This window comes from Equus caballus, chromosome 6, assembly GCF_041296265.1.
Source record: "Equus caballus isolate H_3958 breed thoroughbred chromosome 6, TB-T2T, whole genome shotgun sequence".
In the NCBI taxonomy this organism is placed as follows: domain Eukaryota; kingdom Metazoa; phylum Chordata; class Mammalia; order Perissodactyla; family Equidae; genus Equus; species Equus caballus.
The window spans coordinates 43,045,101-43,071,600 of NC_091689.1; the positions used below are offsets into that span (position 1 = coordinate 43,045,101).

At 50.0% G+C, this 26,500-nt stretch overlaps 1 protein-coding gene across 1 annotated transcript in view; it reads right to left on the minus strand.

Annotated features, from left to right (window-relative positions):
- B4GALNT3 (beta-1,4-N-acetyl-galactosaminyltransferase 3) overlaps window positions 1-26,500 on the minus strand; it is a 94,169-nt gene that overhangs the window by 14,636 nt on the left and 53,033 nt on the right. The window contains exons 2-9 of the mRNA XM_023642955.2: window positions 12,856-12,959; window positions 11,861-11,938; window positions 3,432-3,527; window positions 2,847-2,937; window positions 2,338-2,438; window positions 1,704-1,771; window positions 468-546; window positions 275-341 (exon numbers count right to left, since the gene is read on the minus strand). Of these exons, the coding sequence (XP_023498723.2) occupies window positions 275-341; window positions 468-546; window positions 1,704-1,771; window positions 2,338-2,438; window positions 2,847-2,937; window positions 3,432-3,527; window positions 11,861-11,938; window positions 12,856-12,959 (684 nt within the window). The remainder of the gene's footprint in view (window positions 1-274; window positions 342-467; window positions 547-1,703; window positions 1,772-2,337; window positions 2,439-2,846; window positions 2,938-3,431; window positions 3,528-11,860; window positions 11,939-12,855; window positions 12,960-26,500) is intronic.

Consider the following 26,500-nt stretch of genomic DNA (forward strand, 5'->3'; position numbering starts at 1 on the left):
GTGGACAAGGGCATTTTCCTGAGGCTAGGGCTCAGAGAGCTTCCAGCAAGTTCTCGGAGGGGTCCCTGACCCGTGAGAGTTAAGGACCTCTGATATTAGGGTCCCTTTAGGCTCTGTTCCTTGTGTGGATCCCATCCATATCCATGTTCCAAGCACCTTGAGTTTTAGCCACCACCCCTCCACGCTCCTCTGACCAGATTCCCCCACTGGACTGAGCCCCACACGTCAGCACCACCTCGCCTCCCTCTCTAGGCCAGGGGCAGAGCCTACTCACTTGTGAAGAGGGACAGGGAAGGGGAGTCAATGAGGGTGAACTTGGCTCCAGGGTCATTCCGTCGCCACTGCAAGAGGAGACAGGGGGCGGTGGAAGCTTGGAGGTAGCCGGATTTCAAAAAGGGTCCAAGGGACAAGGGGAAAGGAGTGGCTCGGAGCGGGGCTAGGAGAGGCAGGAATGGCGGGGCACTCACCGCGACCTCCACGTGGTCGGTGCCCTCGTCATTCTGCTTGTGCAGCACCTCAAAGTAGTACCTTTGGGAGGCTGACAGGCTGGCAGGAGAGAGCAGAGAGACAAGAGGGTCTTCCCAGGCTCCCGTGATCATCTGTCAGTCCCACTCTTCCACAGCGGCACCCGCTCCTGCCTCGCTCCTACCACCCATCACCCCCCGGCCCCTGTCTGCTTGCTCTCAGAACTCCAGGAGCTTATCGCTTAACTGTCGGGCTAGAATCCCCACTCTGCCACTCACTAACAGCACGACCTTAGTCTTCTCTTCTGTAAGGAGGGAGAAGAACGGCCCGTACTTCACGGGACGATGGGGAGAATCAAATAGAATAATAGTAGTTAACCCTGGCAGAGCTGTTACCATGTGCTAGGCTCTGTTCTCAGTGCTTTAGAAATACTAACTCACTTAATCCTTGTTTACAGATGAGAGCAAGGAGGCACAGAAATCTTGGGTAATTTGCCCCAAGTCACTGAGGTAGTAAGCGGCAGGGCTGGGATTCGGACCCAGGGAGTCTTGCGTCAGAGTCCATGTTGTCATTGCTAAGCTGAGTTACATGTCAAGCGCTCACCAGAGGCTGGACCCAGCGAGCGCTCTGCACAAGCTGCACTGTCTTATTATCAACATCACTATTGCCATCAAAACAACGCATGTCTCGCCTGCGTGTGTGCTGGCCACCAGGTGGCGCTCTGGAGTGGGGCTGAGTTCCTTCCAGCAATTTAAAGCTGCTCCAGCCACCACCGGCCAGGAAAGGCCTTGGTTTCCCTCCAGTCTACAGAGGGATCACTGCGATTAGGAACTCTCTGCAGCACAGGCAGAGCAGCTGGTGTCCAGGCTGTAGAGCTGTGAGCATTTCCAGGGATGGGGAAAATGGGAAGGGCAAGGACTGGGAGAAAAGAAACCTATGTTGTTTTCAGTCCCGAGGGCCACTAAATAGCTGTGTGACCTTCATTAAGTCACAGCCCTCTCTGAGCTTCAGTTTCCTCATCTGTAAAATAAGGAAGGATGGGTCAGATGGTTTCTAAGTCAAAGACTTCATTTACCAGAATGCATGAGTGCCCAGGCACACTGAACTTCTGGAAAGAGTCAGGCTGGAGAGCAGAGAGGGATACAGCGGGGCTCTCTGACTCTGATGTGGCCTCAGCACTTGAGGAAGAATGGGGTTATTTTGCTGCTCACAAGAATATCATGACACTCCCCACTCACCTCACTGGCTTGGAAATTTGACTCCAAAATTTCCCGAACTCTCCAGGGGCGGTCCACTCTTTGCCAGTCTAAAGGTGTGGGGACAGAGAGGGGGAGAGGGAAGGAGGACGAGAGAAATGTGAAGGATGGGAGGTGGTGAGGGAAGACACAAGGAAGGAAGGAGAAGAGTGAGAAGGAAAGAGAGAAGAAGAGAGGAAGGAAGGAGAGGAAAGGGATGGGAGAGAAAGAGAGGGGCGAGTCAGGAGGAGGGCTGTGGTGAGCTGCGAGAAGAATCTCCACCCTTCCCAGGGGCCCCGGCCAGCCAGTCCCCACAGTGTGAACCCTCAGCACCCTGCGGGGGACCATAGGACCCAAGAGATGTTTGTGGCCCAGTCCCAGCCCAGAGACGAGTCTTCCTGGGTCTTTTCCTGGCCACACGCTGACTCCTGGCTCTGCCCCACACCTCACCGCATCCCTTCGTAAATGGGATGGGGCGAGAGGGAGGATGCGTCTTTTTCAGGCCTTCCTCCCTGGCTGTCACACCAGAGACTCTGATGGTAATGAGAGTCTCCTGATGGAGGCAGGTGGCTCTTCAATGGCCTGGCTCCCAGGACCGATGGGAGAGTTCCTGGGCTGAGCTGGGCTGAGCTCCTACCTTGCCCACACTGGCCAGCAGCCGAAGGCCTGAGACCTGGTCGTCACGGCTCAGCCAGAATTCAGCGTTGTCGTCTGCAGCAATGGCAAACTGGATTTTCCCTGGGCAGTGGGGGAGAGAGTCTGGATGAGAGCCAGAAGGGCAGCAGAAAGGGCTGAGGGCCTGTCTCATGTCTTAGTGATTCAGTTCTCTTCGGGGGCTTGGTGCCGTGGCTTCCCTCATTGCAGAGCGGGGCTTTCTACATCCTGGGAGACACTGCGAAGACGGAGGACACCTACAGAGAGAGGTGAGCTAGTTCCAGACTCTGCAAATCAGGGAGGGAAGTGGCAGCTGGGGGGGGGACACTGGACGAGACCTCATCATGACTCAACTTATCCTCTCTCCCTGTGACGGACTAACAGGGTCCAGCTGGCCTAGTGCAACTTTTCTCAGCTACAGGCTCATGTTCTCTGGGTACCCTGAGGAATTCTGGAGAAGGAAGAAGGATAGGACTCTGGGGCTGGCCTCACCATCAGTGAAGGGGTGCAGGTAGCCAAAGATGCGGAGGCCGTAGTTGGTCCATTTTGGGGCCACGGCCAGCTTCCTCAGGGTTGTGCGGATCTATGCCAAGAAAGGGGAGGGAAACTGTTACCCAGAAGAGGGAAGAGGAAACTGAAGAAATTGGTCCACTCAGGGCTGGTGGGAAGACCAGGAGAAGTGAGACAGGAAGGACCGGGGTGTGGCCTGGGGAGTAGAGTATACGCAAGATTTCCGCTCCCACTTGCTTCTCTGTCCAGGTGACCTTGTACAATGCACACCCAGCACAACTGTATGTGGTGGCCCTGGGTAAACTATATTATGAGCCACAATGAGAGCCTAAAGCTGAAATGATGCAGAGGACAGCAGAGAAATCAAAGAATCCCTGGGAAGGGAACAAGGGAGATATTGTAGGCAGAGGAAAAGAGGATCCAAGAGATAAAGGAAAGAAACTGAACCAGGAAAAAAGCAAGGAAAGGGGAGGACGACAGAAGATAGGGGGAGACAGGAGTGAGGCAGAGAGAGAAGTGGAGATGGTGCGGAGGGAGGAAGGGGAGGCGGGCACTGCAGGCACTCACATGGGGGTACAGTGGGAAGTGGAGGTTCCTCCTGAGCTGCTGGATGGAGCTGCCACACCAGTCTTCAAACACATGCAGGTTGACACGGCCCCGGAACTGTATGGGGCAGAGAAGCAAGCTGGTGAGTGGAGCACCCCAAACCGGCCCCTGTGGTCCTGTGGTCCTGCGGCTTAAGGAGGCCGGGTGCAGAGACAGATGCACACACAGGCCACCGCAGACCTGGCCTGAAGCGTTGCTCTCACTGTTGAAGGCTACAGTCCACTTCAGTCCCATTCCCATCCCCGGTACCCCGCGGCTTCCGAGCCTCATCCCCATGGCTTGGCCCTGAGGCCTAGCTCTGTTTTTCTGGCCACGCATATGCAAACGCAGAGACACACACACACACACACTCCTGGCTCTTTCCATGCAGGAAGGGGGCTGGTTTGCATCCCCCAGGCAAGGGGGAGTAAAGGCCAGGACAGCAGCAGAGATGACGGAGGGAAGTGGCAGGAGGCGCCAAGCTGGGGTTCCAGCTAAAGCCCTGCTCCCCTACCCTAAAAAGAGGAAGTTCCACAGCTGTCTGCTGCTGAAACCTTATCTAGCCAGGGTCTTCAGCTCCGGCTCCCCTGGTGAGGAAGCAGCTGGGAGTGCTGCAGGCCGCCTGGGCCCATCCAGAAGGCCTCGACTGCTCTCTCAACTCCAAGCCTCACCCTGCCAGGCCCTTCCTGGGATAAGCACCCAGGTGCTGGGGCTTCAGGGCAGCTCTGGGAAGGAAGAGCAGAGGACAGTCTTCTTTCTCCTCCTTGGCTGTGGTGCTAACGGGGCACCAGACTGAGCTTGGAGCCTGAAGCAGAGAGCGCCCTTCAGAAGAAAGGGGAACCAGTACTCTGAGTGGGTGGAAGGGCTGGGAGTGTGAGAGTGGACAGGGAGCTTGGGGATATTGTCCCAATGTATCCTGACAAAGAGTTTCAGATTACCCCATCTCAGCTCTTTTCCCCTGCCCCTCCCCCAGAGCTTAATCTCCAGGTTGCGGCAGGTGGGGCCTCAATTACTCTATACAAACAGGCCCTGCCCTGCCCTGCCCTGCCCTCCCCGAGAGGCCCACCAGATATCAAAATCGGAGCTGCCCTTAAGGAAAGCAGAGGAGGAAGGGACACCCAGCCTGGAGGGCCAGATGAAAGAAAGTCGTGCAAGGTCTTTTGCAAGAGATCTGGAGGGAGGGATGGTGAAGGGAGAGAAGATGGGAGGTGGGGGGAGAACTGCTCTGCAGGAATGCCAAAGATCTGAGAGGTGGCTGGTGAGGTGGGCACAAGTCCCCAGCGTGGGGCAAACGCTACCCCACAGCTGGATCCACAAAAGACATAAGAGGGCCTGTCCCTCGGCAACTTGGCACTTCCTGGGCACGGTGGCCTGGTCAGCGTCGGAATGTGGGACCTTGGGAAGCAGCCATCACTCCCGAGAATAGGAGTAGGGGGCTGGGATGAGTGGGAGAGAGAATGTGGGCTGGGTAGGTGGGGGGCGGGTTAAGGCTTCTTGGAAGGAAAGAATGGGGACATTGTGCTACTTCTGGGGAAATTCCTAAAGTCCCGTTTACAAGACTCAGTTGTCTCCTCCGAATGGCCTCGTCTCTGCCCCTCCCTGGGAGCCTTCCAGGACACAGTGCTCAGATCCACAGCAAACTGCGGAGGGAGGGCATGCCACCAGAGAAGTCTGCTGTGTCCATCCAGGAGGCCAGAGGCCAGAGGCCACAGGGGGTTTGGGCAGAGAAAGGAAGGAGCCGGGCCGGGGCCTCCCTTCTCCCCCTCCTGGTCTTGCTGCCATAGCACTGGGAGCCTGAGACGCTGCAGGAAATGCCGGGCGCGGTGGTGGGGGATGTGTGTGTGTGCAGGAAGATGACTACCTGTCTCCTCTGAGTTCCAGGCCCTAGTCAGCATGACCTCAAACCATGCTTTGCCCACCCCCAGGCTGGAGGTGAGGGTCTCTGAGGGACAATGGGCATCATCTTCCTCCCCAGGCCCAGACTGGCAGCCCCACCAGGATTCCCATCCCTCCAAGTTTTGGAGACTTTGTATCTGGCAGGGATGTGGGACTCCAGCTCATCAGCACTGCCCTTTGCCCACTCTCTCCATTGTCCAACAGGGGCTCAGGCCCAGGGAAAGGCACTGGTTACTCCCATAGCCAGAGCATGTCCAGGGCCAATGACAGATTTGGAACTTCCTGTTGCAAGCAGTGGAGAAATTATATTGGAATACTCTCATCTTAGAGGCAAGAATATTGAGGCCCAGAGAGGTAAACTGACCCCCCCAAGGATACGCAGCAATTAATCCTGTGGAAGCAGGGCGGGGAGTCTGGGAGTATGGATGCAGGAGTGTGAAGCCAGCCCGGTGGGTCCTCACACGGGAACATCACTGTCTGCCCTGCTGCAGTCCACCCCGCCCCGGCGCCTGCAGAACTGTCTTCTAAAGCACGGACCTCGCCGAGTCAGTCTGCTGCTTCAGAACTCAGAGGGCTCCCGGAGGCTTCAGGACCAACCCCACTCTGGCACGGGAAGGCTCTGACCGACCTCCTCGCTCACCTCGTGCCGCCCACACCAAGCGGCCCCGCTTCCTCAGGCTCCTGCACCTCGCCTTGTCTTCACAAGTAGTATTTCCTGCTGGAAGGCCGGTTCCCTTCCTCCCCACCCAGCAAACCGTGGCTCGTCCTTCCAGGCTCTTCTCAAACCTTTCTCTGAGGCCGTCTCTGACGTCCCCTTTAGAGTTAACAGCTCCCTCCTCTGTGACCCTGCACATCTTAATTATCTGAATGAATAAATGCTTGGAGAAGTGAAGTCCGGACCCGTATGTTCCTTCATTTAGTCTGTAAGCACTCAGTGTCTGCTTTGTACCAGTTAAAGATGAAAAGAGACGTGGTCCTCAAACGAGAGACACGTAAACAAACAGGTGTCAGCTGTGCCAGGGGCTGAGGCAGAAGTGTGAGAGGCAGAGGGCGGGGAGGAGGGAACGGTCGGCTCTACCTTTAGGAGAGATCAGAGCCCATCCCGAGGTGTGAGCTCACTGACCTCCGCTGGACCACGCTGCAGCTCAGTCAGATTCACACTCGCAAGGCCAGCACACCTGGCTGGTGGTTCAGCCCATGGGGCAGTGGGCTGCCTTAGAGGAGAGGCACAGAAGCCTGCATCACATGACCCACACAGCAGGACAATGAGGCCAGTAGTTCCTATCCACCAGGTTCCTGTTCAGAGTTTCCAGATGCTCGAGTTCACACCCGTCCTTCCAGGGAGCTCCTGCTTGGAATCACGGAGCTCCAGATTCCATGAAGATAAGAGGTAGCTCTGGACTTCGAGGAAGAGGTCAGAGGCCTATTTGGTGAAATTCTTTTTTTTTTTTATTTAGGAAGATTAGCCCTGAGCTAACTACTGCCAATCCTCCTCTTTTTGCTGAGGAAGAGTGGCCCTGAGCTGACATCCATGCCCATCTTCCTCTACTTTATAGGTGGGATGCCTACCACAGCATGGCTTGCCAAGTGGTGCCATGTCTGCACCCGGGATCTGAACTGGCGAACCCCGGGCCACCAAGGAGCGGAACATGTGAAAACTTAACCACTGTGCCACTGGGCCGGCCCCTGGTGAAATTCTAACGGATGAAATTATCCCCAATTGGATAGATGGTTCGTAAATGAGCTGAGATGCCACCTGTGTGTCACCAAGGTGACCAGAGTGTACGCTGATGGTGACTCATGGTTCTGAAGAAAGGAAAGTCCGACCCACACAGAAACTTGTACACAACCTTCACAGCAGCGTTATTCATAATAGCCAGAAAGCAGAAATAACCCAAATATCCATCTATCGAGGAATGGATAAACAAAATGTGGTACATCCACACAATGGAAGATTATTCAGCAATAAAGAGATGAAGTACCAATACATGCTACAACATGGATGAGCCTTGAAATCATCATGCTAACTGAAAGGCACGAATGGCTACATACTGTATGATTCCATTCATGTGAAACGCCCAGAGCAGACGAATCTGGAGACAGGAAGTAGACTAGTGTTTGCCTAAGGCTGGCCGATGAGGTCAGTGAGGGTGATGGCTGCCGGGGCGGGGTTTCTTTTTGTGGTAATGAAAATGTCCTAAATTAATAGTTCTGGATGCACAGCTCTATGAATGCACAAAAAGCTAGTGAATTGTATACTTTAAATCCATGAATTATACGGTATATGAATTATATCTCAAAAAGCTGTTATAAAAAAAAGGGAAGCCTGGGAAGAGGAGTCTGCACCCAGCCCTGTCCTCAGGAAGGACACCACCTCACCAAAGCCTCATAACACAACCCATGAAAACTCTGACTCGCTTTGATCTGATTTTGTACTCAACAAATTTCTTTCTGAGGGACCGGCCCGTGGCCGAGTGATTAAGTTCTCGCGCTCCACTGCAGCGGCCCAGTGTTTCATTGGTTCCAATCCTGGGCACAGACATGGCAGAGCTCATAAAGCCTTGCTGAGGCGGTGTCCCACATACCACAACTAGAAGGACCCACAACTAAGAATATACAACTATGTACTGGCGGGCTTTGGGAGAAAAAGGAAAAAAACAAAATCTTTAAAAAAAAACTTCTTTCTGAAATAGTATTTTTTAAATTTCTTTTTTTAAAAAAAAAATTGGCACCTGAGCTAATAATTGTTGCCAATCTTCTTTTTTTTTCTGCTTTTTCTCCCCAGTATATATTGTTGTATATCGTAGTTTTGAGTCCTTCTAGTTGTGGCATGTGGGACGCTGCCTCAGCATGGCCTGACGAGTGGTGCCATGTCCGCACCCAGGATCCGAACCAGTGAAACCCTGGGCCACCGAAGCAGAGCGTGTGAACTTGGCCACAGGGCTGGCCCCAATAATTCTATTTTTAATTTTAGGGGGCATCTGCCATACTGCCTTCCATAGAGGCTGCACCATTTTACATTCCCACCACCAACAGTGCACAAGGGTTCAAATTTCTCCACTCGGCCACGGGGCCGGCCCCACCAAATTTCTTTCTTCTAACTATTTTCACTTTCCTGAGGGAGTATCCTGAATAGCACAGGTTGTTTTGGTCATGGATATTTACTGGTAAATGAATAAATCAGCACTGAGGTTTGTTAATTAGTAGGGTTTGCTAATTAGTGTCTTATGATTTGGGTTGACATGAATAAGTTTTTGAGGGCAGATACCCCATGAAGCCCAGCCCCCTAGCCATCTACTCTGATGGTCTCTTTCTGACACACCAAGGAGAATGCCTAAGGCTGCTTCGCTTTCCAGGGCGACTTCTGGCCTCAAAGACCCTGAGCTGCCCCACAAAGGCTGGGGCAGGGAGACAGTCAAAGAAGAGACCATTGCCAGCCTTCTTATCTTCTGTCCTTGCTCACCTTCAGAGCCGGGCCGTGTACCAGTTATGCCACCTTGAGTAAGTGAGTGAGTGAACTCCTCTTTTTTTTAAGATTTTATTTTTCCCTTTACTCCCAAAGCACCCCCGTACATAGCTGTGTATTTTTAGTTGTGGGTCCTTCTAGTTGTGGCATGTGGGATGCTGCCTCAGCCTGGCCTGATGAGCGGTACCATGTCTGCGCCCAGGATTTGAACCAGTGAAACCCTGGGCCACTGAAGCACAGCGCACAAACTTAACCACTTGGCCACAGGGCCGGCCCCTGAACTCCTCTTCGAGCCACTACCTGAAAAGGGGGGATAAGTACAACCCGATAGCTCCTGATAGCTAGTAGATGCTCAATAAATGATAGATATCATTAACCTGAGTGTTTCTTGCTGAAACCGTATGTCAAAAGGCAGGAGACTAGTAAGGAGATGGAAACAGAGAAGCGCCCATGATGGGCTGGAAGAGAGCTGGGACCACGGCGCAGCTGTGGGACTGCTTATGTTATTTATTAACCTTTCAGGGCCTTATTTTCCTTGTTGGTAAAATAAGACGGGACCAGTGATTCCCTGAAGATCCATGAAGACTGTAATGAGGATTTTATAAGTTACTTTTAATATTAAAAAAATAAAGTCAATTGGGGCTGGCCCCGTGGCCGAGTGGTTAAGTTTGCGCGCTCTGCTGCAGGCGGCCCAGTGTTTCGTTGGTTCGAATCCTGGGCGCGGACATGGCACTGCTCGTCAGACCACGCTGAGGCAGCGTCCCACATGCCACAACTAGAAGGACCCACAACGAAGAATATACAACTATGTACTGGGGGGCTTTGGGAAGAAAAAGGAAAAAAATAAAATCTTTAAAAAAAATAAATAAATAAAGTCAATGGAAATCAGGCATTTACCAGCAAAAGGCCATATACACTTACTAAAAGATCAACTACAGGCACATGTCGCTTAACATTCTGAGATACCTTCTGAGAAATGCATCATTAGGCGATTTCATCATCGTGCGAACATCACTGAGTGTCCTTAGACACCCCTAGATGATACAGCCTGCTGCGCACCTGGGCTGCGTGGTCCTAATCTATGGGACCACCTCCTGTATGTGGTCTGTTGTTGACCAAAACATCATTATGCGAAGCATGACTGTCTTTCCTTAAAGAGCTAATCCTATTTTAATCACTATTTACTATTTGTTCACTGTTTTCACTTCATATATATACCTCCATCCTTAATTGGCCAAAGAAGCAGGGAAATTAATGATTAATAATTGCAGAATATTATGTAGTTATAATCTTTCAAAATAATTGGTTCGTTAAGAAAAGTGATCCGAACTGACCTCAGAGGAGAGAAGCTTGGATCACTGAACCAATGGTCTTTAAGGCACCTTTTTTAAAGGAAGATTAGCCCTGAGCTAACATCTGCAGCCAATCCTCCTCTTTTTGCTGAGGAACACTGGCCCTGAGCTAACATCCATGCCCATCTTCCTCTACTTTATATGTGGGACATCTACCGCAGCATGGCTTGCCAGGCGGTGCCATGTCCACAGCCAGGATCCAAACTGGTGAACCTCGGGCTGCCAAAACGGAACATGCGCACTTAACCACTGGGCCACCGGGCCGGCCCTTTAAGGCACCTTCTTTTCAAAATACTATCTCCAAGTGGGGTGGGGCATAATAACCTGATGACGTCACCTAGTACAGGTGTGCCAGTGTTGTAATCCATTCTCTCTCAGGCCTTTCAACAGAGGCAGTTTCATGGTGTAGATAATCTAACATCACATTTAGCATGATACTGCCGCCTCCACTCCTACCCCACAGCAAATGGGTGGATTGGAAATAAAATCGCCCAGGGTGAAGAGATCAATCTGTGATGGGTATGGTTAAAGACAAGCGGCTGGCCAACACTCCCAGCCAAGCAAAGTACCTCCACAGGCCTCCAGGCTAAAGGACACTGGGTTGTGGACAAGTTGTAAAATATGACATCCAAATTTAAAATTTCCACCCTCAAAGCACCATGCTACTATGGAGTCTTGGCATAATCAATTACCCAAGGTAATCTTGTGCATGTTAATTAACCTCCCCAGCCACAGTTTCTTCACCAAAAGAAAAAAATCTGTCAAATCCTATAGAAATAAAAGGGGTCATGATGGTTATGACAACTTTTATTCACACATCTAACCATGTCCTATAAAAATTTTTTAAAGCAGAGTTTCCTGCACGTGTTCCTTAGAACACTAGTTTCATAGACTCTTAGTAGATGTTTCATGGAAAAAAAGCAATTCAGGAGGCAAATAAGCTTGGTACCTGCTGAGCTAAAGCAAGTTAAATAGACTACTGCAGAACTTCTCAGAACCTTTCATGCGCTGATGTGTATTTCCAAGAAGCGGATGTAATATACAGGTTTTAAACGTTATTTAATAGTGGACTCCTTTCTTCCTGGAATATCTTATGGGACTTAATGGTCCAAGAAAAACCGTTTGGGAAGCCTCTCTTTAAGATTGGGGATTGGCATGGACATGAAAACCATGTAGCTTTTCTTGTTTTTCTCACCATAAAATGAGCATAATGATACTATCTTACAGGGTCATAAAGTCAATGACATGCACGCCACGCCTGGCACACAACAGGCCTAGAGCAAATGTTAGTTCTCCTTCTCTGAAGGAGGAAAATTGAATGAGCCCGGAACCTTTCTTTTCAAATTAGGTAAAAATTCTTTTTTTTTTTTAAGATTTTATTTTTTTCCTTTTTCTCCCCAAAGCCCCCTGGTACATAGTTGTGTATTTTTAGCTGTGGGTCCTTCTCGTTGTGGCATGTGGGACGCTGCCTCAGCATGGCCTGATAAGCGGTGCTATGTCCGCGCCCAGGGTTCAAACCAGCGAAACCCTGGGCAGCCGCAATGGAGTGCGCGAACTTAACCACTCGGCCACGGGGCTGGCTCCTAGCTAAAAATTCTTAATAAGAATTTAGAAGAAAATTTTCCATGATCTCGGGAATTATCTGTAAAAACTCCTTGTTAACCCTCTCAAAGAACAAGGACATAGAGAGCCCTTACCTCTGAGAGCCAGGGGACAGGCTTATTCCACTTCAGGTAGCTGCTGTTCCTGCTCCCGCCTCGCTCCAAATCTTGGTCCTGGCAGAAGACGGGAGAGTGAACTCGGTGGGATATGAGGTGAGAACAGGATTCGGGCCCCTTGAAGGTGCCTGTGGGGAGGCAGGGGGTCGGCAGACACAGCCCTGCCCCAGGAAGCTCATCGACTTAGGGGACACTCAGGAATATGCCTCCTCACGATTTCATCAATGTAAACTCCTAAGGTTCTTTTACTTTCCTGAAGTTTCTGTCTTCCCATATGGAAAAAACCCTTTTTTCCTAATTAGATCAAGCTCTCCTGAGGGCAGGGATCTTGCTTCCCTCTTCCTCTACAGCCCCTCAGGGCTCTGCCTAGGTTTGTCACTCAATTATCCTAACAAGTGGGAGCCCCTTGGGGACACCCCAACTCTTCCCAACTGTACAGGTCCACAGGTCCAGTTTGGTTGGTCCATGTCTGTTCTAGGCTCAGAGGCTCAACCTTAGGGCTCCAGATTGAATTGGACCCCAATTTCCCTAACCTCGACTCAGAGCTGCTCCTAACTCCCTAGGAACCACTGGCCGAGGAAACATTTCCAGGAAAACGCTCCATGACATTTCTGTCCCCCAGCTGTCTGCAGGGAGGAGTGTCTGTCTACCTCATCATCTCTGACTCTTAGCAGTGAGCATCTGGGATCATCACTAGAGTACCAGTGCAGTTTTTATGCCAGCAAGAGGCAGGACGTGCTCCACTGCCGTTGGAGATGGAAGCCACATGCCTGGAGTGGTTCAGACATGGGCATCTTGAACTACGACACAAAGGCTTTGAGGAGGGCAGGATGGACATTTCCACGCACCTAGCTAGGAAATCCTGTGATTGCCATTCCTTTCTCCTTTGCCTCTTATCACAGAAAAGAGGCAGGGGCCGCTGAGGACCCATGTTAAGACGCCAGAAGGGAAAACAGGCTGGCCCTGCCACATACCTTGAGGCCCAGCCTCTGGGGATGGTAGAACTGGAGATTTGGATCCACTGCTGGAATGTTCCTGCTGGCCAGAGCCTTGGCCAGTTCTCTCCAGCTGCCATACCCTATGGAAGGGAAGGAAGACGAGAGGAACAAGGTCAACATAACCAGAAGACCTCATAAATCTGTAAGATTTGGGTGGACAACAGAGGTAATCATCTTCTCTTCTGCTACTCCTCACCACTCATATGGTGAGTATGAAGTGGAGGTGGTGATGTTGGGAGATAGTTACAACCTTGGCGAAGGTCAGTAGGGCAGAGAGGAAAAGAGCTCATTTCTCATTAGAATTTGCTGTCTTCCATGAATCAGAGAAGGAGCCAGGCCAGGAGAACGTGGAGCCTTGTCCTCCCCTTGGTAACCTGCTACAGCTGATTCTTCTGAGTTGCCTCTTGAGGTTGATTTCTCCCAAAGGCCACTGTGGGAAAATGGTTGTGAAAGGCAATGGAACTAAGCTTTCCCTGCACAATTTCCCTTTCCAACTCAGTCCCTTTCCTCCAAGCCCAGGGAGACAGCAGGTTTTCTAGTTGGGGAGGCCCTCCCCTCTGCCCACCAGTAGTGGCTGGGTTGCTGGATGGAACCAGAGCTGGGGGAGGCAGGAAAGGGTGGGCCATCAAGATGCTGCCAGATATTGTGGTGGGCACTGCACAAAAGGAGGTAGACTGACAGTCACAGACCACTGGGAGCTGATAGCTGGCAGAAAGCAGAGGTGTCATGGGAACCCCTATATGAGGAACAGTAGAGACACAGAAGGCCAACGAGACACAGAGGAAAGAGCACAACCCAAAATAGGGGCCTGCAGAAGGTGGACATCAACATTTTGCATGAGTGTTCACGTAATGACTCTAACAGGGGGACTGCCATGTGTGTGAGGATCCGTTTTGTGTGCCCTTCAGTGTTTCTAAGCATCTCACAGGCATGATCTCATTTGAGCCTTGGGGGAATCTTATGAGATGGGCCAGGTCTGACTACCCCCATTTTATAGACAGGGAAAGGGAAGCTCAGAGTTTAAAGTCACAGAATTGGTTGTTTTGAAGCCTGGATCAGAACAGAAAGCCTCTCTGTCTCACAAGCCAGCATTTTCTCATTCTGTCTACATTTTCTCCTGTGGGCACTTTCTGGGACAGACTTTGAGGAGGCCCAGGGGCAGAGGCCTCAGCTGGAGATCTGCGCCTTTGGGTTTCTGCAGAGACATTAAACCTCCACTCATGTTATGTTTACAGGGACTTCTGCAGATTTATCCCTGTGCCATCAAGGTCTCTCCTGTTTCCATGGCTGACCAGCTGGCAGTGAGGAACAAGTCAGACTAGTTCATTGCAGGGAGACGTTCCAGGAAAGCAGGATTCTGGGCCCCAGGAAGTGAGACGAGGCTACGGGAGAAAGAGAAAGAACACTTCCAGACCTATACCCTACATTTCTGGGTGACCTCAGGGGAAAGCTGTTTGTTCATCTGCTAATCCCAACTCAGACACATCTCATGGAAGAGCCACCTCCCCCCTTCCCAAGCCCAAGGAGCTGTTGGTTGGTGGACGGGGGCTCAGGTGCCTGAGTGACAAATGAGTCACACTGTGGGGGTTGGCGGGCAGGCCCTGCCTTGCTTCTGCCTCTGAACGATTTGGTCCTCTCTTCCTTGACTTTGCTCTCATGACTAAAAACCATCTACTTCTAGACAAAGTTGTAAGTAAATAATAATAAAAATGCTATTTCCCCTATCAGTGGGGTTACAGTCTGTCTCAGATGCACATTCTTTCTCAGAGACCAGTTTCCAGCCCCAGCGAAATACTTTGACTCTTGGAAGTCACACCAAGGGCGCGTGAGACAACCTAACTCAAGGTCACTGAACTGTCACTGAGGTCTGCAGCACACCTTGCCCTGCCATTTGCTGGGAAGTGGCAAAGACTCTCTCCCTGACCAAGTTTTAGATGTGCTCCTCTGAGCCCTCTTTGTCACTAGGCCTCATCCTTAGGCCCTGGCCTAGCCCAGTTTTTAGGAAGAATCCTGTTAAGTCTGTTCAGCCAGGATCCCCCCACCCTTGATGTACAGGTCCTTGATCTGTCTTTAGCAAGAATCTCCCCCACTCTTGATGTCTCCTCTCAGTAATCTTCCATCCACTGACCCCCTCGCTCTGCTTGTTGGCTGTGAATCCCCAGCTGTCTTTGCTGTGTTCAGAATTGAGCTCCGTTCTATACTGAAGTCTCTTTTCCGTACTGCAATAGTGCTGAATAAAATCTGTCTTTATCACCTTTGACTAGTGACCGGCTCTATTTCTCTTTAAAAGAAGGTAAGAAGTGGTTCTCTCAGGGAACAAGGACAAATCCACCGGAGGGAGAGGGGATCAATGAGGTTAACCCTAACCAGGCCCTGCCTCCGGGTCACAGGCGAGTCTGGGTGCCTCTGAGACCTGGAGACAGGCTAGCCAACAGCCCAGCCCCTAGTAACGTAAGGAGTAGGGTTATCCCTTTTCAGATTTCACGAAATAGTTGAAAGACAATCAAGGCTTTGGTGTCAGGAAGATCTAATTGTCTATCTGCCACTTAGAATCAGTGGCTGCTTGAATAAGCGACTGAACCTCTTTGGCCCTGGTTCCTCCCTCTGGAGAGGGGATAACAGCGCCTGCTCCACGGGACTGCCGTTGAGGACTAGGTTCGTGCGTCAGACCCAGTGTGGTGCTTGACACACATCTGAAGCACACAACAGGCATTCCTTCCCCCTAACAATTTCTGACTTTGGAGTTTGGGACTCGAAAGTCAGAAGACGTGAGTTCCAGCCCCTTTAGAGTTTTGTAAACTGCCAGTGGCCAGTAGCTCTCTCACTCTCTTCTCTCTGTGCTTCCTGACTAGAGGAGGAAGCAGGCTGTGGGCCAGCAGGCACTCAGTGGGAGCAGAGCAACGGATAATGCTTCCTGTCTGTTTCACGGGTACTGCCCTCTGTTCCCTGACCCACCCCCGCTCACTCCCACCCTGCCTAGAATATTTACTGAGTGCATCAGGCACCGTGACGGACACTTGGTATTTTCTCTTCTCTGGCCTTTGCCTCTGTTTTAACCCTGCCAGTGGACACTGACGCATTGCTTAGCCCCCTGGGGGAATGGGGAACGTGGAGCTAACGACTGCGCTGATTTAACTATTGACACTTGTCACCTGCCCTCCATAAGTGAACTCCTCCTGCTCCTGGCCAGACCTCTCCTCCCTGAGTGCCAGCTGCCAGGGCCTGTTTCTCCTGCAACAGGTGTCACATGTGTGCCAGGAGACAGACACTCTGATCTCAGGTGACAGATAAAGCACCACCGTGGGCCTCAGATTCTGCCCTCACAAAGCTGGGATATCAAATTCATCACCAGCCGGAACTCTGCCGATGTGCCTCCTCCATGCAGTGACCCTCCTCCAAGGCCCGATGACGATCCTCTGGCTCTTTGGTGAGACTAGGGCATAAGTATTCCTTGGTGCTTTGTTTCAAAGACTCTCACAGACATGATTTCACCACATCCTCACAACCTTCCTATAAACTGTTGTCTTCTCCATTTTGGAGAGAAGAGACAGAAACAGAGAGGTGAAGTCATCAGCCCAAGGTAACACAGTGAATAAGATAATCCATGTAAAGGACCTAGTGCCTGGAATATAATAAACACTTAACACATTGCAGCTTATTATTTATTATTTGTCAAAATGCTGCAGATCCGAAACTTGCATTCACTTCTCCTGACCTCTGGTTTGATTCTCTTACCAATGCGTCATGTGGTCAACAGGGACATTTACACCAGGGAGAAAGGACATCCCTCATTGCTCAGGCAGATTTTGGAGAGATTTTAAAGGTACAGAGGCCTTGCTGATGGATTTGATATGGGTGAGGAATCAAGAATGACTCAAAGATTTCTGACCTTGCAGTTGGAAGGCTGGAGTTGCCATTCACTAAGATGGGGAGGATGGAGCGTCAACAGGAGAGTGGGGCTGAGAGTGATGCCTGAAAGAGAAGTGGAAGCACTGGGAGTGGGGGTGGGGGAACATCCAACAGGCCAAGGCAGTGGAAATGGCATTTCTGAGGCTGCATCTCCAGCCTCGGGGCAGGGCTCCACTGGAAGGGGCTAGCACCTTCCCTATAGCAAACACACTGCGCAAGAGGAGAAGGACTGACCCCTCCAGGGCCCTCAAAAGTGGGGCTGAAGGAGGAGCCTCGGGGGGCTGTTCCCACGGCTCCACCAGGTGTGAAGCAAAGATGCCGGGTGAATGTAGATGATTTGCTAAGAAGCCCCACGTCTGTACAGAGAGAAGGTGATGAAATCAGAGGAGCTGAACAGACATGGAGCCCTCATCCCACTAGGGAACGGGAGGTTGTGACACCCAGGGCACGGTTCCACAATGCCTGGAACCGGCACTGAGTCCCAGGACAGACAGCAAGACTGTGGCTCTGACCTTGGAGTGCACTTGAGGGCCAGTCACTCATCCTCAGAACAAAGCTACTACATCTAGAAGCCAGCAGGGCCTGGACCCCACCAGAAACCTGAGGTGGCACAGAGAGGCGGGGACGAAGCCAGGGACTGTCACCTGGGAGGAGTCCCTAAGGCAAACCCACAGCTGGGTGGCTTAAGCTTTCCTTCCCAGCCCATGACACCCCTGGGAACTTGACACAAGAGAAAGTACTACTAATGTAACTACGACAGTTAACATTTACGTGTCAGGCATATATACATGCACATATTTACATTAAACGAAATACAGATTATTTTATTTAATACAACCGTGCAAGAAAACAAGGCTTAGCGGTTGAAAATCTTGCTGAAAGTCACAAAGGCAGTACAGGACAGAGTCCAGTGTTTGAACTCAGGACAAAGCCTGCATCTTAAGTCCACAACTCTGTATTGAATGTACTTGAGGACTCATTCACCTCTATCATCCCCATCATTTTCACCTGGTTCAGCCACCCATTAGTCATCGGCCCGTCTCCTGCCCATCCCTCCCCAGTTACCACACACACACACCCACTGCAGACCATTTCCTTACTCTCTTTAATTTGGCCACTAACACCTCTCCATAGAAGCCAGAAAAGCAAGGGGGAGTGTGGAAACCCAAATATCCCAAAACAGCTGGAAAACTGGACATGAAAGCATCTGAGCACAGGCCTGCTACCCTCTTCCTAGTTTCTGAGCCTCTTCCTTCTCGACACGAAGGTAAACAGTCTAGCCGTGTGTCTTTGAGCAGGGGTTGGCTCAGAGGATTACAAACGGTTTGCTCAGCTCTGTCTCACTCTCCCTCATAGCACAGGGGGCCGGGGTGGGGGTGAGGAGCAGGAGAGAGGTGAGATCCCGAGGTCTCCTAGCTTCTCTCTGATGAGCAGGTAGATATGGTTTGGGCTGTGATGAGCCTGCCCATCCACCCCGAGCTGCCACTTGTCAGAGCTGGACTCAGGAACCAGAACAGCCAGCTGCTCCCCGAGCTCCCTGCCAAGCTAGCACCTGAGCTGCTGTAATGCTCGTGACTGCTGGCAGGCCAAGGCTTGCCAGGGAGACACAAGGCACTGTACCTACTCCCCCTGTTGGGTGCCACCTAAAGGGGGCCCAGAAGAGGGCATGAGAGCTGAGCCAGGTATGTGCTTGCTTATTTCAGCCATGCTGTCAGTGCTCCCTGCTCACCCAAACATCTAGATTCAAGTATAAAACTTTAAGAGGGCAGATGAGGAGAGGAGACAGGGAGAGAGAGGGCAGCTGCCCCTTCTACTCTGCTGCCGCTGCTCTGGGAATATAGGGTCTGTCTGTACACAGCCTAGCTCAGTAACTTTCCATTCCCCAAGCCATCGATTTGATGAGTAAAAGCCCCAGAAGGTTTGGCCAGGCCCTGAGGCACCTCAAGGATATCGTCATCGTCACTGGCATCTTTACAAACAAACAAAAGCCCCCCACAACATTTAAGGCCCCATTTACTAGTCAGCATTAGGACAACTACAGCCACAAACACAGTTCTGTCCAAAAGGAATTTCCACTTAAGACCCTTGATGAAATGGGATGGCTTCAAGAAAATCTAGAGGTAACAGGGTCCAGAATGTCTAAAACTGGCCCAAGCCCACTGAAGAGATGCTTTAACCCTCTGGTACACCCAGACGAGGACCACTTAGGTGTTTGTAGGATCCCTCAGGTCAAGACTGACTTTTCTAAACCTACCAGACTGGTCATTTCCAGTCTTCTTTCTGGATTGGGAGACAGATGAGCTTCTGAATGTGGAGGAAGACGTAGGACAACCTTTTCCCTTCCCGGAGTTTCCAAAAAGGAAGTTTAGTGGTAGTTAAGAGCAAGCAATCAGCAGGCTGGGAAAGAGTAAATAAACGAATCAATGAACCAACCAATCACCAGGCATTTATCGAGCACTTGTGGTATACTTAGAACTCTGCTAACTGCTGTGATAGATGAAAGGTACAAATGGAGACAGTCAGCTCCATCCATTCCTGGGTGAACTTAGGGCAGACGTCATGGTAAATGAAAGGACCAACAAGTCTGCAGACTCGTGTATGTGCCCTGGTACTCACACCTGTGCCCACATGCAGGGCATGCACAAGCCAGTTCCGCTTTATGCAAACAGACACACACCAGACAGCTGGGCTAACTGGATGCTAATGACGCAATGATGCTTGATGATTTTCCAGACTTGCGGGAACTTTCGGCAAAGTGGTCTGCAGACATTTCCTGGGATAACGGAATTGGTCTTCTGGGTCCCAAAAAGTTCAGGAGAAGCAACACAGATATAGGAAAACCCTGATTCCATAAGATGGCAATAGAGTAGTTTCAGCAGAAACACCAGCAGAACTCGCCTGAAGACCCGACATTGCCTTTGGAAGCTTTGAGGGTCTGGAGCTAGAGTGGGACAATAGCCTAGAAGCTGGCCAAAAGCCAATGCTCTTTCTTCTACTTCTTTTCAGGTGGAAGGAGGGAGCAGTGGGAGCCCAAGATCCCAGGAACTCTCTTTCCTGCTAGGGGGAGGTGGCTGCGCCCTGGCTTGAGGGAGGGGGCGGTTTCCAGAGTTCTTGGAAGGCCTTCAGGGACCAAAGCGCTACAGAAGGAAAGTAGGAACCAGAAGGAAAAAACCTGAGGACTGGAAAAAAGACAGGGAGGGGAGAAGAGCGGAGTTTGGGGAACGTGGCTTTGAAAAAGAGAAGAGAGTGCACCACCTAGCCAGCTAATGAGACAGGAGGGAGCAGTGAGAAATATTTGGTAATAACTATGTTAACTATGAACATTGTGGGTGACTACAGTAAAATGCCCAAAGGGACCTGCGAGGGTAACAACACTGTCTACAGAGCCCGCCTCCGTATATTAACCCACTAACAGGTTGGTACCAAGTGCATTCAAGAGAGGATAACCACAGCAACTAACACATGTGCATTTGCTGAGGTCAGTCAGTGTGCTAAGCACTTGACATGCATTTGATCTACATAACAATCCTTTTCGGTAGGTATTAATATTATTCCCATTTTACAGATGAGAAGACTGAGGCCCTGGGCAGTTAGGAGGGCACATATCTGCCCAAGACCTCACAACCTCTAGATAATAGACCTGAGATTTTCAAACCCAGGTCACTTGATTCATTTTTTAAAAAAATTTCTTAAGTATCTTACATAGACCCTTTCGTTCGTTGAGAGAAAAAACAATGAAATCCAAGGGCAGCAGGAAGAAAGAGGGGTCCTGAGCTAAGAAAGTTTTCTAGGGCCACACAGGAACCAGAAGTCAGGAGCCGTAGCCTCCAGCCCTCTCTCTGCCTGATGTCTCCTCTCAGAACGACTCTCCTAGGCATCTTGTCGAGCCCTTCTCTTTTCCGCGTCAGGCTCAAAAACGAATAAGATACTTTATCTGATTGGAAGGGCTGCCAGCTGCTAGTTTTGTGAGGTCTGATCAAAGTGACTTGCAAAGCCAAGCTGAGGTTGTTGTAACCTGTTCTTGGGAAGGGGGCCATGGATGGGACAAGGAAGGCGTGCATGACAGTGACTCTGCTCTCCGCGAGAGGAATTTGGGGATTCTGCTTTTCTGCTCCCCACAAAATATCATTTTAATGGAACTTCAAGGGCCTGGTTGGCCCCCAGCCTTGAATCAACCATTCCACCACAATGAATCTATCTAATGTTTTTATATCAGAGCTCTTTTGTATTCTTGGTCTCATCCTTCTTTTTATCCCAATCCCATGAATCATTTCCATTTTGCTGATGGGGACGCAGAGACCCACAGATAAGTTAACGGATTTGTCTAATGTCAAAGAGAAGGCGATGTCAGCGTCACAGCTAACTGTTGTTGGCCCACAGCTCAATGTCCCATAGCACAGCACTCGTCTGTGGCTGCTGGAGCTAGTGGGCTGCAGGGGGTGTTCAGGGAGGACTCTGCCTGAGCCCGGTCTCAGGAAAGGGCTGAAGATTAGCACTGCGCTGGCAGGAACGAGGTCTTGTTCATGTTATATTCCCACTGTGTGAATCAATTGAAATTAGCAGTTTCAACACATCCCAGCTTCAGAGAGGGGTTAAATCACCCGGAGCTGATTACATATTCCCACTGGATTAATCAGGCATCGATGTGTGTGGAATGAATGACAAGGAGGGTTTCCATGAGGGGCCTGGCATGTTTATCATCACAGAGCTGATCAGGTGTCTTCTGGCCACAGCTCTGGGCTGGGACTGAATGAGCAGAGAGACAGGGCCCTGCCACGCTGAGAAGTTAACGGCCCGGAAGGCTGTCTCGTACCCTGTGGGCACGCACAACGGCACAGATGTCAAAGGCACAACCCGAAGGCGCCCCCAAGGCAGCTCTCTCTTTAGGGCACTCTTTGTCTCTTTTCAAAAATTTAATTGCTAGAGGTGTGTGTGTGTGTGTGTGTGTGTGTGTGTGTGTGTGTGGTAAAACGTAATTAACACAAAATTTACCACCTTACCCATTTTTAAGTGGCGTTAAGTACATTCACATTGTTGTATCACCACCACCACATTCCATCTCCAGAACTTTTTCATTTTCCCCAACTGAAATTCTGTCCCCATTAACACTAACTCCCCATTCCTCTCCCCTCAGCCCGTGGCAACCACTATTCTACTTCCTGTCTCGCTGAATCAGACCACACTAGATACTCCATGTCAGTGGAATCATACAATATTTGCCCTTTTCTGTCTGACATTTCACCTAGCATAATATTTTCAAGGTTCGTCCATGTCTTAGCCTGTGCAGAGGCTCCTTTCTTTTTAAGGCTGCATGATACTCCATTTTAGGGCCAGCCCCAGTGTCCTAGTGGTTAAGTTCGGCACACTCCACTTCAACAGCCCAGGTTCGGTTCCTGGGTGTGGACATACATCCCTTGTCTGTCAGTGGCCATGCTGTGGTGGTGGCTCACATACAAAAAGAGGAAGATTGGTAATGGATGTTAGCTCAGGCGAATCTTCCTCAGGAAAAAAAAAAAGATCACATTTTGTTTCTCCATTCATCTGTTGATGGACAGTTGGGTTACTTCCACCTTTCGGCTATTGTGAATAATGCTGTTATGAACATGGATGTACAAGTGTCTATTCAAGTCCTTGCTTTCTTTCTTTTGGTAGGACACTTTCTTTTAAACTGCTAAAAACTTTGTCCATTCTTCCAGAGCTCAAAGCAGGAGCTGAAGGCCAACAGGGGCCAGGCTGCTATCCTCATGGTAGAGACATGGTGGCAAAACTCATGTTCTACTGAGAATGCGAGAAGTCTGGGGGACAGTGGGTGGAAGGAGGAGGCGTGCCGGGTCAGTGGGCTCAGGCTGGAGCAATCCCAGCCAAGAAGCCAGGAGGAAAAGGAGAACTTCCGAGTGGACCCAAGGCAGGGCTTTCCCAGGGACAGTGACGTCCTGGGCCACTAGCCTACGTGGATATTAGCAGTTTCAACACATCCCAGCTTCAGACAGAGGTTCAGTTACCTGGGCTCCTAGAAACTCCAGCTCAGCGCTGACACCAGCCCACAAATTGCAGGTTACCTGTCCTCAGTGAGGACAGAAACTTAAAGCGAGCGTTTAGAACCCTTCAGTGCGACCTGACATTGCTGCAACAGCAACATGGGGGAGTGGAATCATCTCACTGAACCATCCTCACAGTGGCAGAGACCATTTTGGACGCTTTGAACTCCTACAGTGAGTCGTATGTGATGCAAGCCACACACTGGGAACGTGCAGTATGAGCACATCAGTCAGTGACAGACTGAGAACTGAAAACAGAAACTGGAAAAACAGGTCCTTCCCTGCAGACAGTTTGTTCCAGTTAGCATCACGGGCCTGCCTGCTTACCTGTCTTCCTTCCTCCTCAATTCCCAATTTCGGCAAAAGTCATTTTGGAAAAGACCACAAAGCAGATCACAGGATCAAAGAGAGGACGACACAACCAGCCCCCAGAACAGCTAAGAACCAGGGTGGCGCTGGAATCACAGCGGCCAGCCAATGACTCAGATCCAAACCCCCGTGTGTCTCTGCTCAGAATTCAAATTCCCAGGAAAGACAGTCGGAGTTGCCCCAGCTTGGGTCAGGTGTCTCTGCGGTGGCAGAAGGCTGGGGCACATTGTGGAGAGCTGGGGAGACCCTGCAGTTCCAGTAGAAGCAGAGGTCGGGCAGAGGCAGCCTCATCATGGGGGTTTTCTGAATCTTCCAATTGCAATAATAGCTTAACTCGGAATAATTGTTATTCCTAAAAAAAGTGGGACTTCCCTGAGACTCATTATATTTTTAAAGCAGGGGCACATAAAATGCTGATCTGGCTGAAAGTATTAAAGACACAGACACGTAGAGTTAGTTCTACAATACTTAAGAGACTTTATGGCATGTGGAAGATGAGAGAGTTGTTTATTTAGAATATCCCCAGGAAAAGTAAGTTCCAGACTCACGCAGATAGACCATGTTCAAAACACATTTCTTGGAAAGATGAGGTAAAACTTTGAAAGTGATACTCCATCAATTCATTTTAACCTTGGTTTAAAAGAAAAAGAGAATGTAAGGATTGCTGTAGTCCCAGGGAGCTTAGAAATCACCATTGCAAGCCCCAACATTCTACATAGTAGAAACCTGAAGGCTCCAAGACTGGGGTCGCTGTGTGAGGTCACAAAGCAAGTGAGAGGCAGAACCAGGACTCGAGCTCAGGTCTCCTCTCTTCTGGTTCAGGAGTCTTCAGTTCAGACCACATAACTAACCTGCTAACGTGTGAGGCTGTTCCCCGGTTGTGAGCCTGAGGCGGACGGACAGTGGTACCAGGAGTGGGAATGTAGCATTTTGTAGCTTGGAACCCTAGGACTGAGCACAGCCCCTCATGTGGAAGCAGGGTCGTGGTCTAAAGAGACAGCCTGGAAAACAAGTTTCTCTGAGTATTTGAGAGCCTGCTAGTTTGGGTCCAGACCAGTTCCAAGTCTAGAATCTGTTACTGGGTGAAAGCAGGCTTCTAAGCTCCAGAGGCTGCGTCACACTCACCTTTTTTAGCCACAGCTTTAAATACGGAAGATGTTCAACAAATGACTATTGGATTTCACTGAAATACCTTGTATTGTTTTTTTAGTATATTTTGTTCTCTAAGCACCTTTATTAAAAAAATATTTAACTCACATACATAGAAATATCCACAAGCACATTAAATACTACTTTGCCATGCTATATCTATTAACATTCTACACAGAAGGAAAAAAGTACCCCTTTCTCTGGGTTAACAATCACTTTTTAAAATAAATGAACAAATGTAAGTGTACTTGAGAATAGGGAGGAATTCAGCCTCAGTGGGAAAGAAGCTACATAGGAGCATCAAAAGGCGTCAGTGATATCATCTGTTTGTTTTCTACCTTCACAAATAAGAGTCTGCTCATTGGACTGCAGTGTAATTGTTAAAATATCTACTTTAGCTTAGATACTCTTGGCCACAAGGCCAGGAGACAGTCTCTACCGTCTCTTCTTACCTTCACAAATCCAGCGAAACACTGATTCCTAGGACAACTGATTAAACTATTTAGTAATGGTTTTTATATCCCATACAGTCAAAGCACCAGCTCTGTGCCTATAGGGAAAAGTGCGATAAATAAAACAGAGAGAATCTGATTTAGCCAACTGGTTATTTGATGTGTCAGTGACCGTATTTTCTGAACCTCAAATCAAGGTATGTGGTCTGCCCCAGGCAACAGATTGTCTAAAGCAGTTCATTTTTCCTGGAAACCCAGGCCAAATAGTCACACTGTTTATCTGACATTAAACGATCATTTTCACAGATCTCTGGTGTCCTCAGCCTCACTAAACTTGTCAAGTTCGCTGGTGCAATGACCAGACAGGACTGATCTGCACAACTCTATCTAGCCCATTTATAGCTGGGTTAACAGGAATGTTGGCTAAAGATGCACGAATAGCTCGAGAGTATAAAAGCTCATTCCGAGGCCCCCATCCCAGGCCCTGGCCCTGCCCCAACCCCAACAATTCCTTCCACCACTCTCCCTCGAGCCAGCAGGCCACCCCAGGTCTACCACTGTGCTTGGACAGAAGCGACAGCTGGCCCAAACCACACATGGAAGTGAGGACAGCACAGAATCATTGCTAGGCCAAATATATTTTGAAATTCCCACACACAGAGGACATGTGGAGGGAGTGGAAGGCCAAGGATATGAAAGCGACTAAGCTAGGGCAGCAAAGCAAACTTTCAGCGTAAACATCCCTAGAATTATCACGAGAACCATCGACCATCGAGTGAGCAGCTCAACTCCACCCACTTTTTGCTGAGGAGACTGAGCTAAGAAGCAGCAGCCACTCAACCTGAACTCGTGCGTCTGCTGTGGCCTAAAGAACCTCAGTGAACCAACAAGTCCACACGGTCTGGCGGAACCAAAGAGGAACTCAAGGAGAGCTAAAGAGACGAGCTGACAGACCTGCTCAGAAACTGGATAGACTACTCTGATTCTTCCCCAAACCAGGAGAACGCAGAAGAGAGAGCGCCTCGGAGGAGGGGCCAGGGCTGCAAGAAAGCTCCGAAGATGGAAAGCACGAGGGGGACTCGCCACCACCCAGCCGCGTGCTGCTAACGGTTCAATATTTCAACCTTTTGGATCTGTGTGACTCTCATTTTACCCCTGTGATACCTAAATGGTTTCTAGAACTTTCTCCCACTTGGAGTGCTTGTGAAGACAAGTGAGGCACAGAGAACTTAGACTATTTTTTGGCTTCCTGAGCATAAACTTTGATATTTAATGACCTGCGATAGCGGTCGGTATCCTAGTAATACATAAAACCCTTGGGAATCTATTAACTGTTTAGCATTCCCAGGTCTTAGGGGAATATGTTTTCCATCTTTCAAAGAGCCTGTTGTGTGCAATTTGTAGAGTAAGATGCAACTATTCCCCTGAGTGGGCTGTGCCACTGAGCAAGGTTTCCCTGGAGGTCACCACAGTACAAAAACAGATACAGGTTCTCACAAAGACTGCACAGTCTGTTATTTATTTTGAACTGGCTTCTTGGACCAGTTTATTAGAGTTGTGATGGTTGCACTAAATGGCTCATAGTGGGAAGGAAGCTTTAAAAAGGAGAACTGTGAAATTAAAGAGGAAGCTGTACGGGCAGCCAATTAGCTAGACTGACTGAGCATCCAACATGTACAGGGAGGGAGCTGCTTTTCCCGGCTC